Consider the following 17,865-nt stretch of genomic DNA (forward strand, 5'->3'; position numbering starts at 1 on the left):
AAAAAAGATCTTGCAAGACTGGAGGGGGTTCCCAGGAGGGTGATGAGAATCAGAAATGTAGGGCTGAAAAGAACCTCGTGAGGTCAAGTCCTGCCCCCTACACTGGGGCAGAACCAAGTAAACCGAGACCATCCCTGACAGGTGTTTGTCCAACCTGTTCTTAAAAACCTCCAGGGATGCGGATTCCACAACCTCCTTTGGAAATCTGTCCCACAGCTTAACTACCCTGAGAGTTTGAAAGCTTTTCCTGAAATCTAACCTTACTCTCTCTTGATTGCTTCTTGTTTTACCTGCAGTAGACATGGAGAATAATTGATCCTGGTTCTCTTTATAACAGCCCATAACAACTGGAAGACTGTTTTTCTCAAGACTAACAATGCTCAGTTTTTTTAACCTTTCCTCACTAGGCAGATTTTCTAAACCTTCAATCAGTTTTTGTTGCTGTCCTCTGGACTCTCTCCAATTTGTTCACCTCTTTCCTAAAGTGTGGCACCCAGAACTGGACACCGTACTCCAGCTGAGGCCAGTAGAGTGGGGAAGTTGCCTCCCATGTCTTCCACACAGCATTCCTGTTCATACCCCTCAGAATGATGTTCGCCTTTTTAGCAACTGCATCCCTGAATAACAGGGAAGGTGATGATAAAAGTATCTAAAACAATGACTGGGACAGAGAAGGCGGATCAGGAGCTCCTGTTCCCCCTCTCTTTTTGCTCATCTCCAACGATTAGAGATGGGGATGAGACCAATGTGGGAGGTTGATTATCTATCTCTGGTGGGGCTCATACAGCTTCCTCTGAAGCAACTGGTGCTGGCCGCTGTCAGAGACAGGATCCTGGGCTAGATGGACCTTGGGTCTGATCCAGTCTGGCGATGTTTATGTTCCTGTGTTGAAGAAACAGCACAAGGGCCAGCCTCAGCTGTCCTGGGGAATAATGGGTTGTGTCTGAGACCCCCCCCAGGCGCTGGATGCAGATGACGAAGCAGAAATTGGTTCTGGGCAAACAAAAGTTGTTCAGGGCTGGCTTGCAGGGCCGTAGGTGTAGCAGTCCCATTGCTGTTCCCTCAACACTGTCTTAAGATCTCCCTCTTATGGCCAAGTTCAACCCTGGCGTATCTCGGTCAGTGCATTTGGCCCCTCTTTGCTCTAGGGCTGATTTGACCCTTTGAGTTGATTGACGTCTTCTCTCCCTCACAGGATCTCGCTTCTTTTTGATGGAAATGGGTCTGAGCTACAAAGCTCCAATCCAGCTCTGAGCTTCCCCAGTGTATGAGAGTGCTGGGATTGGGAGCCTTGGCTCTGGCATTTCTCCCTTGCACAGGAATGCCCAGCAAGTCACGGTCAGGGGCCCCACCGTGTCTTGGCTCCTACCACTCTGCACTAACCGCTACACAACAATACCCCCTAATCCCCTTTACCCCCGTCCACCCTCAGGGAGAACTATGGTTCCCCCTTACCCCCGTCCACCCTCTGCTCTCTAGCAAGGTAAAGTGGTTTGCCTGGAGAGTATGATAAAAGGAGTAGCCTGTCTGAGTCATACGCAACCTCTAAGGCAATGTTTTCTAGTGGCCTGAGCACTGGCGGGCCTCAATCTCTGCTGTAATCCCTGACTCTGCCACTGACCTGGGTGACCGAGGGCAAGTCATGTCACTTCCCTCTTCTCAGTTCCCCCCCCCCCCCCCGTTGAAATGGAGATGACGATGCTTGTCTCTAGAGCTAGTCAAACAATGAAGGGGGAAAAATGTGTTTCACAGGTTTTGAAAAGAACGGACTTGCTGAAATCTTTTACCAAATATTTTCAGTCCTCTTGTCTCTCTTCTCCCCCCTGCCCCCAGTTCTTCAACATACAATTGTAGGGTTTTTTTTTTCTTTCTCATATTTTTTGCCACTGAAAAGGGGCTTAGAAGGAAGAGGCGATTGGAGGGGGGGTGGGGGAAGAAAAAAAATTGTTGAAAAATCCCACTCTACTTGCCTCCTTTCCAAAGCACTCAGGCCTTTGAATGAGAAGCCCAACACAAACGCTCTGTACTGCTCTCATCCCCTCCGTTGTTGACTCAGCATGCGGCCTTGGCAAGTGGCCATGCTGAGCTGTGCCTTAGCAGCTCTGTTGGTCAAACAGGGATAATTACTGACTGGCTACCTGAGGCCTTGTTTGTTTCTGTGCCGTGCTCGTCAAAGACGATGGGACGTACATAGGCAGCAGTATAAAACAAACTGAGCTGAGTCACCCGTTCAATACACAAATGGCACCGGAATGAAACACACTCTGGTGTCTGGAATAAGTTCAGAACTCCTGATTTTTCTGCCTCTCCTCTGCATTTTTTGGCTTTTTCTGGATTCCTGGGTTCCTTCCAAGACCAATAGATCTCAGCCTCTTTCCTTGACCTGTTCCCTAACAAGCTGGCAACTTTCACCAACCATCCCAATTTAGCTTTTCAATCCCCTCAGCAAACCTCTCCTGGTGTTGTCTGGCCTGTGTCTGCTCTTACACGGTGCTCGTGTACTGATATCAGGGGAATCCATCTGAATCCACACCGGCGGCACTGAGAGCAGAACCAGGCCCACGATCTTCCATGAGATGGCCAGAGCTTACATCTTAAACAACTCCATCCAGGCAAAGCGGCCTGCCCAGCTGACCAAGGGTATGGCTGACAGCAGCTTCATTCATCAGCCTCGCCTGCCGAGCCATTCCATTCCAGTCATGGATCAGCCAGTACCGGCTGTGTGCGGGGACTTGGCAAGAGAATGGACTCCGTCACCATAGTTTTGAACAGACGTTGGGCAGCAGCCGAATACAACACTGTTCACTTCCGTAACTGTGGTTCGCTATGAAAGGGCCTACTCCAGGTTATCAAAAGAGCTCTGCACAATGGGTGCATATTAGGTGCTGAGCTCTCTTGAAAATCTACCATTAATTGTGGATGCTGAGCAGTTGAAAGTCTGATCCTTCATCTCTCTCTGGGCCTCTATTCCCCAATGGTGGACAATCCTTCCTCTGTCTCATCTGTTCAAACTGAAAACTCTTTGGGGTGAGCATTAGGGCCCTGTTATAGGTTGACGCTTCTAGGCGTTATTGCAAGACAAATAATAATGGCGGATAGATTGACAAGGAAGAGACTATTGTCATGGCACTAGAAATCCAAGGCCTTTTTATTGACTAATATCAATGTCCTCCTGATGGTCTAACATCTCCCTGCAAATCAAAGTGCAAGGGTCTTCCCAACCTGCAGCCCCAAACATGGTGCCCAAATTCTACACTGCAGTCTTTGTGCCAAACCCTGTTTTCCGAAGAACTAGGGAAAGCAATGGAATTGCAGGTGGATTTAGGAGCTTGTAGCCTCCCTGGACCTCCCACGTTTTGTACCAAAGGGAAGGGATTTCCAGCATTTGGTTTCCTCTCTTTCCCTAAAGTATTGACTGAACCCAGTGAGGCTGAGATAATGGAGTCCTGGGCTCAAAGCAAACGTAGTGTGAATTCAGAGAGACTCAATAAATTACACTTCTCCACATCCCCTCTTCAGTGGTCACTCCCTCTTCCCCTGCTTTGAGAGGGGTCAAGGAGATTGTGGGGGGGAGTCAGAGAAGGTCAGGTGAGTTTTCCATTTCATTCCGCACAAGCCTGCCAGAGCTATTCTCCATGGGGTCTTTCACAGTCAGCTGCAGTGAATAGACTCTGATAGCTGTAAAGGGATCTGGCACTGTCTGAGCGGCCCTTCCTGAAACACTCGTGCCGCTCTTTTGCCCACACATCCTTGATTCCAGAGGGCGTACAGCGAGAGGGGAATTAATAATCATCCTAACAATGTCCCTCAAAGGTTAGAAATGTAACAGTGTGGTTGTAAATGGAAACCCCATTGGTAGCAACACACTTACCACACCCCTTTCTCTGCCCTTTGCTTGGAAGGACTTTCTGCATCAAACCTTCTGGGTTGTGGGGAGGCAAAGGGGCAGGCAGGATGATGCTGGCTGAAGCGTTATGCTACATCTGCTCCGTGTTCAAACCCCTTCTCCCCCTCAGGGAGGAGGGGACTGGAACCAGGGCTGGTCTCTGACATCCTGGCTGAGTATCCTGTCCACTACACTAACAACTAGAAAGGAGAGCTTTGCCCCCGGCTGTCTTCCTCCTGACCCTGCATGGTTGCACTTAGCCAGCTGAGTGCCCGTCTTCCCCAAGTTTGCGGCTCAATAACAGAGTTCCCTGCAGTCCTGACTTAGGTGTCTATCTCTGTGAGGGGGGCAGGGCTTAGGACACCCCCGGCCCCTGATCAGGGTCTCCCACATGCTGGCTTTATGGATCACCGTCTAAGGCTCCTGTCCTCTCTCCTCTCATCCATCAGAAGGAGAGCCTAGACAGCCAGCTCAGGCTTTGTGGATTGCAGTGTTGTTCCTGTGATTTTTTTTCTAGGTGCATAAAAGTTAGACACCACGACACTCAGTGTTGCAACACCCAAGTCCCTTTGTCCCGTTCCCTCCCTCCTCCTCTCCCCCCCCCCCCGCCCCGGCAGTTAAGGCTGGAGATGTACTTACAGCTGCACTCACTGCAGGACCTTAAGCAAGTCTTTGAAATTAGGTGCCTCAGTTGCCCTCTCAGTAAAATGGGGGATCCCTCTGACCTATTCTGTAATGTGCTTTGAGACCTGATAAATGAGGCTGTACAAATGCAAAATACCAAGACACTATTCATTACAAAATCTGAGTAATGTCCCATCGCAGGGTGACACTGGCCCTGGAAGAGAGCAGGGCCAGTGCATTTGTGACTGGTCAACTGATCCCAGTTGAGCTTTAAAAGGGGGCATCAGAGCTTGAAAAGACAGAGAGCTGGTGAGGGGAAGCCTGGGTATGTCAGGCTGAGCTGGATATGGGGCTCTCACTGCCTGCTCTCCCTGGGAATAGGCAGTCCAGAGGACTGCCAGGATCCTTGGGGTTTAGAGGGGAGGCAGCAAAAGCCTGAGATATAAAAGCTGAGCTGAGGAACTGTTTCGGTTTGTTTAAGTTTGGACAATAAAACTGCTTAAGAGAGACTTTGCACGTGGCAACGAGTCTTCGGGAGCTGTCTTGTTACTCTCTTTTTCCCCTCCACTTCATCTGCATTTAAGATGATGCTTAGCAGTTCATACCAACCCTTGGTGGCTCACAGAGATTCGCTGGGCCTGATTCTCTGTTGCCCTGCAGTTGGTACAGTCAGTGATACCTAGTGCCAAGTGGGTGAAAGGCTGGACAGACCTGAATGGCTGCCATTTTGATTTGGGAATATCTTTGACCCTGTGGCACTGGAGGAGATGCAGAGCACTGAAGAATCAGGCCCTGGGTCCAAGGGGAATGTGTATTGTAACCAGGAGAGAGGTAGAGAAGTGACAGACTGAGGCAGGCCAAGAACATCAAGGGCAGACAACCTGCTGTCTCTGTCAGCAATTCGTTCCTGTAAGGACATCAGGTTTCTTGATAGAGAAAATGCTAGCTGACCTTGCCATTCAGTCTGCAGAGTATTGATTTGCTAGTTGGGGTATCTCACTCAAACTACTTTGCTTTTTTTAAAAAAAATCAGAAATTGTGATTTTTTTTTTCCTAAGAAAATTATCCACAGTGAGAATTCATCCCATGGAACTTTCTCAGCCAGCTGATCATAGATCGACCCAGATATTGAAAGGATGCCGAGTTAAAAATAATCTCCCCTCTGTCTGAGCAATGTTGTTACTTGCAACTCCCTGGCTTTGAAGAGATCAGAGTAAAAAGAGAGTCCTCTCTTCAGCTAGTTTGGTGTATCTGACAGCAGGTTGTGTATGGGCCATTTCCCAGTGTCTGTGGGGAGGCTGAACCAAAAGGTATTGCTTAAAGCCTGTTAGCTAAAAGGCTTTAAAACCCTAGTGTAGCCAGGGCAAATGGTCTTTTCACACGTTAGCTGGCAAAGGGGGTGTGTAGGGGTCACCTCTGCCAGCTACCATGAGTCACCCCGACTACTCTAGCTTCCAAGGCTGTCTTACTAGTTCCTTTCATCAGCTTTAAACTCTGTATTGTTCCCTTGTGTTCCCATCTGTCTGTCCCACCTCTGCTCTTTCTATTCCGACTGTGAGCTCTTTGGGGCAGGGATCAGCTTTCTGTTCTGGTTCACAACCAGGGTTCCTAAGTGCTCCCACAACATAAATAATTAGTAACCCATTGAAATCTGCTTTGCAACCTTTTTATAAGGAGAGGACATTAACAAGGGAATTGCAAGAATCTAAAGAAGCCACAGGGCTACTAGCTAAAATGAGTTAGCTTCCAGGGATTGTGTCCCTTAGGTAGCTCTCTTTTTTGGATTTATCACACCTCCTCTGGCTGCTTGAATCATAAACGGCCAATCTTTTCAGGTCACTTTATATTTAGCTGCACCCAGTCAATCCTTCAGTCTCTGAACACTTAAGTCTCTCCTCTCCCGCTTTATTGGAGAAGCTGGAACAGCAAGAATGTCAAACATCCAGGGTTCGCCCTTTTTTTGTTGTTGAAATGGATCCCCTGTCCACTGAGAGCTTAATTTCCCTTTGTCTGGCCAGGGAGCTCCTTTTCTTCTGGCTTGCTCCCTTCAAATCACTTCAAGTCCCACCCACCTACCTGGTTACCAGGTGAGGAAGTCTTTACAAGCTGATCTGTTGTTTCTCTGAGTGAAAAGCTCTTGCTGGTTCAGTCAGTAGGGTGTCAAAATAATTAAACCAAAATCTTGGATTAAATCTGTAGTTGTGGGCAGGGTACGGAGGGCAGGCAGGGGCAGATCCATAATAGTCAATGCAGATGGCACCCCATGCTCCCCAGCTGCACTAAAAGCCCACTGGTGGGCCAGGTCTGCAAATCTGAGCAAGTTTCAGATGAAAGCCCCACCTTCTGCAAGGAAGGTGTTCCGTGTGAGTCCTGGTGAGGCACTCGGTCATGGGAGGGAGTTCTGCTTTGAGTTTTGGGGGTCTCCGTTGATCCTGACACTCATGGGGATGGAGTGCACGTGAGTGTGGCTAACAGTGAGCCCTGACTCCCCTGTGAATGGAAAATGTTGAGTTTACCCTAGTGCTGTTCCTTGGGAGGAAGTATAGCTAGGGTGACCATATTTCCCAAAGAGAAAACGGGACACCCCAGCCACTCGTCTGAGGCTCCCCCCACGGGAGGCTGCTGCCGGTGGCTGGAACCCTTTGGGGGCCCCCACGCAAGGCTGTTGCCCATTGCTGGAACCCTGCCCTCCCCGCCTTCCCATGCTGGAATGCTGCCCCCACCCTTCAACCCTGCCTCCCCCTCTGCGGGGCACTGGCCTTTCCCCCACTCCACCCACATGTTGCTCTGCTCCACACCCCACTTTTGCATTTGTCCTGTTTGCTCTTGACAACTGATCAAGTCGGCAAGAGCAAACTGGGACACATGCCTCTTTCTGGAGGGAAAAAAAAAAAAAAGAAGTCAGGATAGCCGGACAGGGCTTAAAAAAGGGACTGTCCCAGTCAAAACGGGATGTATGGTCACCTGAAGCATAGCCTCAGTCCTGCAAACTCTTCCTTAAGGGCAGAGCCCTGTGGTGCTCCATGGAGATTCAGGGGTCCCCTGGCATAGAAAAGCTTGCAGGATTGGAGCCAGTCATATAGTCCACCTTCAGGCATCTGCTTGATTGAAAGCAGAGCTGGGCAAAGCCCTGGGCCCCATCCTCCGATGTGCTGAGTTCCCATCGCTACCATTGCAGTTACAAGTCAGTGTCGCTTCCCCAGGCTGTAAACAGGAATGATGACCATACTCCCTCAGCTGCCTAGCATGCTTGGAGGTGGATGGTGCTAAGCAGTATTACTATTGTTTTGGACCTGGGCTTGAGCAGCAAGGTTTGGATATGGATCTGAACCGGGGGGGCTCCCGTCTGAAGTGAGGTGGAGTTTGCTTTCAAACCCATCTATGTAGAATTTCAAGCAGAAGAACAGTGTCCTTTGTAACATGAAGGTTGTAAGCTCTTTGGGGCAGGGACTATCTTTCTACAGCACCTGGCACAACAGGGCGAGGTCCCTAGGTGCTGCGGTAATACTATAATCTACTGTGGTTCTGTGTTTAAAAGATCAGAGGCAGGGAGGGCTCTGCAACCAAACCCCATAGGTGTGCTGTGTGTGCCCACAGGTTGGCTCCACCTCCCCCTTCCTGCAAACTCTACTTAATTACTTGTGCAAGGAGTGCTGAACTCTCTGCATCCAGGCCAGGCTGGCGTTATTAAATGAAGTTCCTGCAGGGTAAAGATGGGAATTTACCTGGATCATCTGTTAGCTCCTCTCCAGGGAGGGAGGTGAGTCTGGTGTTATGGGCTTCATTTCAAGAGACACTGGTTCTTTGAGGGGTCCCAAGACTACGCTTTTGGGTTATGTTTGGCCAAATCAGTGGTTTGATCCTATCCTAATGCTTTTTAACTCTGTGCCTTTACCAGTTTTAATGGAAAACCCTTTCCAGTTCAGTGAGTCTTTCTCTTGTAGTTCACTCACCCAGCTCCACTTGTGTGGCCAAAACCAAGTTGTATGCAGTGTTGTTGTAGCCATGTTGGTCTCGGGATATTACAGAGATATGGTGGGTGAGGTAATATCTTTTATCGGACCTACCTGGTGAGAGAAAGACAAGCTCTGTGTCAGCTCGAAAGCTTTTGTCTCTCCCCAACAGAAGTTGGTCCAATAAAAGCAATTACCTCCCCACATTTTGTCTCTCCAAAACCAAGTTGGCATTTAACTTCAGACTGGTAAACACTCATCCTGAGAGAGAAAGAAAAGGGATGTTTGAGCAAGGTGCAATTTATACCACAAGGGCTCCTGGCAGCAGCAGCATCACCTGTAATTGGGTCACAGTTGGTAGCTCCCAATCCGTGCTTTACACCTGGCATTGCTGCTGTGTACATTGGGATTAATCTTCTTATTAAGTTTAGTGGGGGCTGGATGTGTGGGAGAGAGAGACACCTGTCCTGATACAAGAGAGGCTGAGCCCTTCTGCCTTGGTCTGAAATTCTAGGGCAGTCTGAGATCCTACCTCCTGCTCCCTCCATTCTGGCTACTCTTAATTAATGCTAGAAATTCCACTACAGTACAAAGTGGGAAGGGGGGTTGTGCATCTGAGGTCTTTGTATTTTTAAACCCCAGTCCGTAAACCACCCAGGCATCTGGGACTGCAGCCCATGTAACCCACTGGTCAGTGTACATGTCTTCAGCTCTGTGCCTTATCCATAGAGGATAAGGGTGTGTTTATAGCTCTCAGAGTGGCTGTCCGGCTCAGAGTATCAAGGCTCATATTGTCATATTGCTCAAATAAATTGGTTAGTCTCTAAGGTGCAACAAGTCCTCCTTTTCTTTTTGCGAATACAGACTAACACGGCTGTTACTCTGAAAATTGTCAGGTATGTCACTGCTTCAGTCTCCAGTTTGCTGCTCAGGATGGTGGCTGTCATATGCATGATTCTTGGCCTTGTTGAGATGTCCTGGGTCTAGTCTACATCTAAGAAGGGCGTATTTCTGCCCCTCCAGTCCTTTCCCAATAGATGTTAATGTATCTCATGGATTCAGAATATCTGAGCCAATCCCAAATGGGCCTTCAAATTTCCCATGTTAGTTTAGGGGACAGGACTCCTGGGTTCTGTTCCCCCCTCTGCCACTAACTTGCTATTTGACCGTGGGCTAGTTGTTTAAAACCTCTTTGGATGCCTCTGTTCCTCCTGCTGTGAAAGGAGGATACTGGCGCCCTCCCCCCCGCCCCCCCCCCAAGGGTTGAGAGTGTTAATGGTTCGTTTCAGAGTAGCAGCCGGGTTAGTCTGTATTCGCAAAAAGAAAAGTAGCTCATGAAAGCTTATGCTCAAATAAATTTGTTAGTCTCTAAGGTGCCACAAGTCCTCCTTTTTAATGGTTCATAAAGCCCAGCTGTTTTGGACGTGCAAAGTACTTGTGTTAAGCACTCTCACAGAGCAATAACTACCCACTTGGATGAGGTTTGATCTTATTTCTGTAGCACCTTGCATTCTGAAGACTCCCAAAGCAATTTACAGTTGCTGCAGTTCACTCCATGCGGTTGTACCCTTACAAATGTTTGGGAGCCCCATTTAGTCACTGTGGCCATAGGGGTCCATATGGGGCTCACTTTGTAAAATTGATGCTTTGCACTCCACCCCAGAGGTGGGTGAATGAATCAACAATTGATCTACTTGGAGCTCCTGGAATGGATCTTTCTATCAATCCCCATGCCACCTAGAGGCTGGGCTGTCTGTCTGTCTCTCCCACATAATCCTTGAAGGATGATAAAACACAATAAGAGGCACCCTGAAGTCATTAACCCTTGGGAAGCTGAGGGCAAGCAAATGAGTCTCAAAGAATTGAGTGGGAGGGGAGAGACATTAGGCATGAATCCAGGGGCGTTCATTATATGTAATGAGTTAATGACTGCCCATGAACTTCTCAAATCTGTGGAGGAAAGAGGCTCCTCTTTCAATGATCATAATTGCAACAGCAGGGGAAGGCTGGGAATGATGCTCCGTGAATCCTCATCAACATGCTCCAAGAATAGATTGTTCCAAGTCTGGGCTGAGCTATTGGCTGCTGGAGAAATCCCAAACTCTCCCCAACTCTTCCCTTTCTACTCCGTAAGACTTGCTCAGTTACTGCAGCAATGAAGGGGACCCTGGGTAGACAGATCATATACGTTTGCCCTAGGGAGTTCAAAAACCCACATTCTTGTGGTGGTTCAGTCACGGGGGTAAAAAGCACTGTTCTGTCTCGTCCAAGGCTGCAGCAGGAATCCAAACCTGGCTAAACTTAATCCAGTGCCTCGCTCTGTGGTGTTAACAAATCTCCCCAGGCCACTGAGGTAAAGTGCATTCTAAAGTAAAGGGCCCTTGGTTTGTTTTAGTGAGGATTATGCTACAACAAACGAAGTGTTTATCTGCCGCGTGTGAATCTACCCCCCAGGAAAGCCTGCCACAGGTTAATTGTTCATGGGAACCTCTCCGTGTGCATTAAGTCTAGTCTTCATACCACTCAAAGCGCTCTAACAAACTGTTAACATGCATGTCAGCAGGGCCTACATAACAGTCCTTGGCAGGCTAGCACAGGGTAGATTCGCACCCCAGCTTGCTGCAGACTAATTGTTCATGTAGACAAGACCTAAGGCCACTTTACTTCTGAGTGCGAATATCCAGGAGGGGGGAGGGATGTTAATGTGCTTTAACTTCCCACTTTAAGTAAATTTGTCCTAACCTGCCTGAGTGTCCCTGTGTAGCCAACCCTCATGCCGTTCCTCCAGCATTCTTTTAGCAAAACAATTGACTGGGGAGATCTGTGTGACACTGGACAGGTCCTTTAGGCTATGTCTACATTGTCCCACAGTTCAGACTATGGGGGTGTGAACATTAGTCCTGTTTAAAGAGGACAGTGTTAATGCAAACTAAGGTATCCTATATGTAGTTCACTCCCACAGCGTCCACACAGGGGAGTTACTGTAGTTCATTCCTCTATCGTCTGAACTGTGGGGCTGTAGAGACAAACCCTTAGTCTCTCTGGATTTCAGGGCTTGTACACGTGGGGAGTTTTTTCCATCATAACTATTCCTGATTACCTATCCCCGAATAACTCCATGTGTGGATGTCCTTATTCGGAATTATTTTAATCCACTTCCAATCTGGATTAAGGTAATTCCGAATAAGGCACTCTTATTCTGGAAAAAGAGCATCCACCCATGGAGTTATTTGGGAATTCTACTTAAATTTCACACCCTGCCTTAATCCAAATTTATTTCCCAGTGTAGACAAGCCCGCAGCTCCCCATCTATGAACTGGGGAGCTATGAGACTTACCTCCCCAGGGTGTTGTGATGACCCCATAAAGACTTGGGCAGACACTCCACTGCTGTGGGATATGGGTCACAAAGAACCAAGGTAGAAAACATGCCCCAAGGACATCAAAGAGCAAAAGTGGCCGGATCTCCAGCTCTAAGGCACGTGAACGGCTGATCCCTCATTGAAGGGCGCTGATTCAGTATTGCCCCAGTCAGCAATTCCATTTCCTGAAGCACAGCTGCCTAGAGCCGCTGTTCACCCTCCCGTCCTGTGACTGACCAGGCCAGCTCCTGCTGAGTTTACAGGATCTAATGCAATCAGAGTCGGAGGCAGAACAGCACCCTGGTATATCTATTTACAGGCTCACGGCAGAGGGCTCTTTCTCGTCACGCCCCTCCCCTGGCTTTGAGCCCATCCTCACATAGTCCCTGTCAGAAGCCGCATGAGCGAGGCGGGAGAGATGGGACATGTTAAAGGGAAACCCAGATGACTCAGCTGACAATATTAGCTCAGATGACAAACTAATGCTCACGATAATTGCCATTTACTGGCAGAGGAGGCTGAACTGGGTCATATTTATTTGTGCAACTCAATGAGGCACTATCTGTGCTGCTGAATACCATGCCCCTGCCAAGATGATGGGTACATAGTTCAGATAAAAATAATGACCTGAGAGCTTTGTGCATCTAGGCTGTGGGAAGGAGCAGTGGAGCAGAAGGGCAAAAGCTCGCTTGATCTTGATTTTCAATATGAATATAGACCGTGAAAGCGGGGCCTCACAATCCTTCTGACTTTTTGGGTTGGCCTCTTGATCAAGGCACTAGCCTAGGCCTCGAGATCTGGGATCAATTCCTGGTTCTGCCCCAAACTCCTTATGTGACTTGGACAAGTCACTTCATCTCCCTCTGCCTCAGTTGCCCATCTGTAAAACGAAGATAATTCTTCCTTTTGCCTGTCTTGTCTTGTTAGCTTGTGAGTTCTCTGGGATAGGGTTCATCTCTTACGTTGTGTTTGTACAGCATCTTGCACAACGGGCCTTGATCTTTGCTAGGGCCTCTAAGCACTTACTGGGATGCCAATAAGAAATGGAAAAGAGTCTGGGGTAAGTGACCAAGTGAAGGGGCTGAGCCTTCCAAGGCTTGGCCTCTCTGTGAACCATGGTCCTTTGATATTGCCGATACTGATGCTATTTGCAAAGGCTAGTGGGAGTGGTTTTGTGTTGGAACGTCTTCCAGTGCCCTCCTTGTGACTGGAGCTTTGTGTCCCACTCCAGACGGGTGGTGCTGTTGACTTCAGTGGAATGGAGAATTGTTTCTTGCTTTGGTCCCCTAAAGAAGGAACCCCCTCTGGTGTGGATCTCTGATTTCTAATGCGCTCTCTTCTTTTCTCCGTAGTACAGAATGTGAAGCTGGGGGAGAGACCTGGAATATGAAGCCTGTCTACCGGTGCCTGGACTCTGCATTGTAGTGACTGCATCTTGCAACCTAAGGAGGAAGAAGGGACAAGATGTTCACTGCTGATAAAAATGGCAGCCAGTGTGTCTCCATTGGACTGTGAAAGGAGACTTTGGACCTTGGTGTCTGTCTGTCTGGGAGCCCCAGGAAGGCTGCTGTCTGGTTGACACAGCCCTCTAATATTAAGTGGAGTGAGGGCAGCATGGCTCAGAAAGCGTGGGTCAGCATGCTCTTCCACAACCGCAAAGCCCAGCTCCTGCTGGTCAACTCCCTGACCTTCGGCCTGGAGGTCTGCCTGGCTGCTGGGATCACCTACGTGCCACCGCTCTTGCTGGAAGTGGGTGTGGAGGAGAAGTTCATGACCATGGTTTTGGGTAGGTGGCTTCTTCCTTTCTTCAACTGAGATGCTCACCCCTTCGGTGGGTTCAGAGGGCAGTGGGGAATCGGGGCATGAAGATTTGTATCCCCACGCTCTGATCAGCTGAGACAACTCTGTTCCAGGGAGAATGTGCAGCCTATTGGCTTAGAGCGAGGGACTGGGAGCCAGGGCTCCTGGGTTCTTTTCCTGGCTTCTGCCACTGAATTGCCTGTGTGGCTTTGGTATGTCTTTGCCTCAATTTCCCCTTCCCTAAGACAGGGATACTTCCCTGAGGGGCTGAGGGCTTAGTGTCGATCAAGTGCTCTGTCACGCATGGTGGAGGGCTGTTCTACTGTGCGCTTACCAAGTTGCCTAGAAGCCTTAAAGTTCAAAGTGGTGAGGGGGCAGGTGATGGTGGGGTCTGGTTTCTTGGGCTGAGCTAAGGCCAAGGTTTTCACAAGTGACTATGGATGTCCTACTTGAGACCGCTTAAAGGGGCCTGATTGTCGGAGGGCGGGTGCTCAGCACTTGGACAGACAGGCCCCCTTAAGGTGTCTCAGATGGGCACCCGCAATCACTTGTCGCTTGTGAAAGTCTTGGCCCTAGCTCTTATTGCTGGGCACAGGGATCGGCTGCAGCACTTGGACACTGCCCCTAAAGCCACATCTCTGTCTCCATTCCAGGGATCGGGCCTGTCCTGGGCCTTGTCTTTGTACCGCTGATTGGCTCCGCCAGCGACCACTGGCGCAGCAGCTACGGCCGGCGGCGGCCCTTCATCTGGGTCTTGTGCCTGGGAGTCATGCTGAGCCTCTTCATCATCCCCCATGCCGGTCGCCTGGCAGGCTTCTTCGCCCTCAGTGCCCACCCCCTGGAGATTGCTTTCCTCATCCTGGGCATTGGCTTGCTGGACTTCTGCGGCCAGGTCTGCTTCACTCCCCTAGAGGCCTTGCTCTCGGACCTCTTCCAGGAGCCTGACAACTGCCGGCAGGCTTTCTCCATGTACGCCTTCATGATCAGCCTGGGTGGCTGCATCGGCTATCTGCTTCCGGCCATCGACTGGGCCAGTAGCTTCCTGGCCCCTTACCTGGGGGGGCAGGAGAAGTGTCTCTTCAGCCTCCTCACCATCATCTTCCTGGGCTGCGTCCTGGCCACCCTCTTTGTGACAGAGGAAGCAGTGGGGCAGGTGGATGCTCTGGCAGGCCCTGCACTGAAGGACTCTTCCCCCAAGCCCTCGTCCCCCAGCGGTTGCTCTTGCCGGGTTTCCAAAAGCCTCTTGCGAGCCAGGCATGTGGTCCAGGCCTTGAGGGACCTCTGCACATTGATCCCACGGCTGCGTGGCCTCTGCTGCCGCATCCCCAAGGTGATCCGGCGGCTCTTCGTGGCCGAGCTGTGCAGCTGGATGGCCCTCATGACTTTCATGCTGTTCTACACTGACTTTGTTGGCGAAGGGCTGTACCAGGGTGTTCCAAGGGCCGAACCGGGAACAGAAGCCAGACGTCACTATGATGAAGGTAATGAATGAGCCAAGTGCCTTCAAGGCTGCAGAGGCAGAATTTGCTTCCATACGCAGGGGAGTAGAAACGCTGAGATGGGATCAAAGATGGGCTCTACCTTTAGGGTTCAGCTCTCCTTGCTCCTGGGTCTGAGCTCAGGTGCGTATCCCGAGCCTCTGCTGGTTCCACAACATCCACACAGCTATTTTTAGCACACTAGCGTGAGTTCTGCCAGCACAAACCTGCCTAGCCAGGCTGGGAGGCACTCTCCCAGTTGCAGTATAAACGTGTCTGAATTGGGTATCCTCTCTAGCTGAGATGTGGGCAGGGAGGTAGGTGTATTTATATCTATGTCTGCCAGCACTTGGTGCTCTGCTTCGGCCACATGTGACTTCACTGCATAGGCTGGGGTGAGAATCTGCCAGGACCAGAACCGCTTGTCTGAATCTACCAGGTTTTTAATGATTATTTTTGGTATTTCATCCCAAAACCTGACAGGTGGGTAAATGGAACTCTTCTCCATTTTACAGATGGGGAAAACTGAGGCATGGGTATGTGATCAGCAGAACCAAAAGTCAACTTCTCTCTGCACGGTGTTGCAAACCCCAAACCCACCCCTAGTTTTTACCGGTGTCCAGCACCTGACAACAGTGTGAAGAACTGAGTTAGTTTCCTTGACATAAAATCTCATGCTCCAAGGGATGTAAGCTGATCATCTTGGGGGGTGGAGGGGCAGGAAGGAATTCTCTTCCTCCCACTCGTCAGACAACATTACACAGTTGCTTGGCTACATTACAGGGTGACTTTCCTCTTCCTCTGAAACATAAAATATGGGCCTAGAGCCTGATTCAGTGGAGCCGCAGGTCTGGTGCCTGAATTCTTAAGAGATACTGTAGTCCAGCAGCTAGCACACTCAGCCGGCAGTTTGCAGCTTTACCACTGATCCACTGTCACCTCAGATAAGTCACCTCACCAGTCTGTGCCTCAGTTTCCCCCATCTGTACAATGGAGCTCATGATGCCTGCCTACCTCTTGTAAATCACTTAGCGATTGGTGGTGCAAAGCCCTGGGAGTGTTAAGTAGCAGTGAGATGAGCCAAGCTGCAATAATGATGTTCAGACCCCTGTCTCCTGGCTGACTCGCTCATTCCAGCACTGCTCTCTTCCTGGGTTCTCTTCATGTGCATGCTCTCTGGAAGTGTTGGAGCCCTCTGGCTCAGCTTCACAGCCTCTTGTTTTCTGGTCCTCTCAGATCTAAGCACATAGGCCATCGTCCTCTTTGTCCTGTGTGCATTAGTTGTATACTTTGGCCTCTATATACCTTGGCCTCTAGATTTCCTTATTGCTGCCTTGTACATTTCCTCCTTTGTTAGGCTGTAATCATTCATATTAATGTCTCTGTTAGCTCAAGAATCAGCTTAATTGGTGTTTAACAGTTCTGCTGTGGTAGCCCCAGAGGCTTCCACCAGGTCAGGGCCATTGTGCTAGGCACTGTACAAACATCCTGTTGGCGACAGTCCCTGCCCCAAAGAGTTAATGGTCTAATTATCTGTAGTCCGACCTGCCTCTCCGAAGGGGAAGGGCAGGATGGCTGCCAGATGCTTCAGAGCAGCTTGTGGATATCTCACTCTATGCCAGACTCTAGAGCGTCTCACCAGCTTAAAACCATTCTTTGTTCCCTTTTGTTTTGTTGCTGATTTGGTGTCGGATAGCACTTCCTGGTTAGCAAGCAGGCAAGAGATGGATTCTGGGAGAAAGTCAGGGGAAGGTGGGGGAGTGACTTTCTAAGGCACAGCTGCCCAACCCCCCCCCCCCTTTGTGCCTCTGCAAATGTTCCCCTCGGTTCTTCCCCTATGTGTGGGTGGTGTTCTCACCAGCACTGTCTGGGGGTCCTTTGTGCGTAATCTTGGCAGAGAATCAAAGGAGTGAATGGACTATGGAGACTGGCAGGGTGGGGAATCTCGCATGGTTGCTGCCCATCCTGTACCTGTGCTCCGAGCAAGGATGGGACTCTAGTCTCCAGAGCTTGTGTTGAAATGTGCTGACCTCTATGGAGTAGTGCAGAAAGACCCTGCTTGGATCCTACAGAGTCCCCATAGTTGCTTGGCTTTTGGAAAGCGGAGCAGGGGGAGCCTGCCCACCACCCCTTCCCCACCAGTGTGTCTGTTGTTTTCAGGAGTCCGCGTGGGCAGCCTGGGCCTGTTCCTCCAATGCGTCATCTCCATCTTCTTCTCGACAATCATGGACCGGCTGGTGAAGCAGTTTGGGACCCGGGCGGTCTACCTGGCCAGCGTGGCATTCTTCCCCCTGGTTCCCTTCGTCATATGCTTCTCCCAGAGCATCCTCGTCGTTACCGTCTCGGCTGCCCTGACGGGCTTCACCTTCTCTGCGCTCCAGATCCTGCCGTACACCCTGGCGTCGCTGTACCACCATGACAAGCAGGTGGGGGCCACTTCTGGGGGGAAAGGGGGATGATGCACAACGTGATCACAACATGGGGTTGCAGCTCAGCTTGGCCTGTGGCTGGAAAGAAACACACACACACACACACACACAAAGGGTGTCACATGTGCCTCACAACACAAATGGGGCCTCTCACCTGAACCCTCTTGATCTTGGGAATCTGAATAAAAACATAATCTGGCTCTAACCCAGTGCTGGTTTTGGGCTGGGGGGATCCAATTCCCTAGCCCCTCCCTACTTGCCACAGCCAGCACATGGATGTTCATATTGCGTTGAATGAGGAGTGTGTATTTCTAAAGGCAGCGCCTCATCTCCT

General features: G+C 50.0%; 1 protein-coding gene across 2 annotated transcripts in view; it reads left to right on the forward strand.

The window, feature by feature from the left end:
- Nucleotides 1–17,865, forward strand: part of LOC311511142 (ETS domain-containing protein Elk-4-like) — an 87,694-nt gene that overhangs the window by 12,053 nt on the left and 57,776 nt on the right. Inside the window, exons 1-4 of one of the 2 annotated variants that reach the window (XM_084611515.1) lie at nucleotides 8,163–8,270; nucleotides 13,182–13,610; nucleotides 14,278–15,105; nucleotides 17,263–17,528. In XM_084611515.1, the coding sequence (XP_084467641.1) occupies nucleotides 13,439–13,610; nucleotides 14,278–15,105; nucleotides 17,263–17,528 (1,266 nt within the window). In that variant the 5' untranslated portion in view covers nucleotides 8,163–8,270; nucleotides 13,182–13,438. Of the gene's footprint in view, nucleotides 1–8,162; nucleotides 8,271–13,176; nucleotides 13,611–14,277; nucleotides 15,106–17,262; nucleotides 17,529–17,865 lie in introns of those variants that run through there. The other variant, XM_084611516.1, reaches the window with a different exon arrangement.

The sequence above is a fragment of the Lepidochelys olivacea genome (genome assembly GCF_965140295.1).
Source record: "Lepidochelys olivacea isolate rLepOli2 genome assembly, chromosome: 21".
Taxonomy (NCBI): Eukaryota; Metazoa; Chordata; order Testudines; family Cheloniidae; genus Lepidochelys; species Lepidochelys olivacea.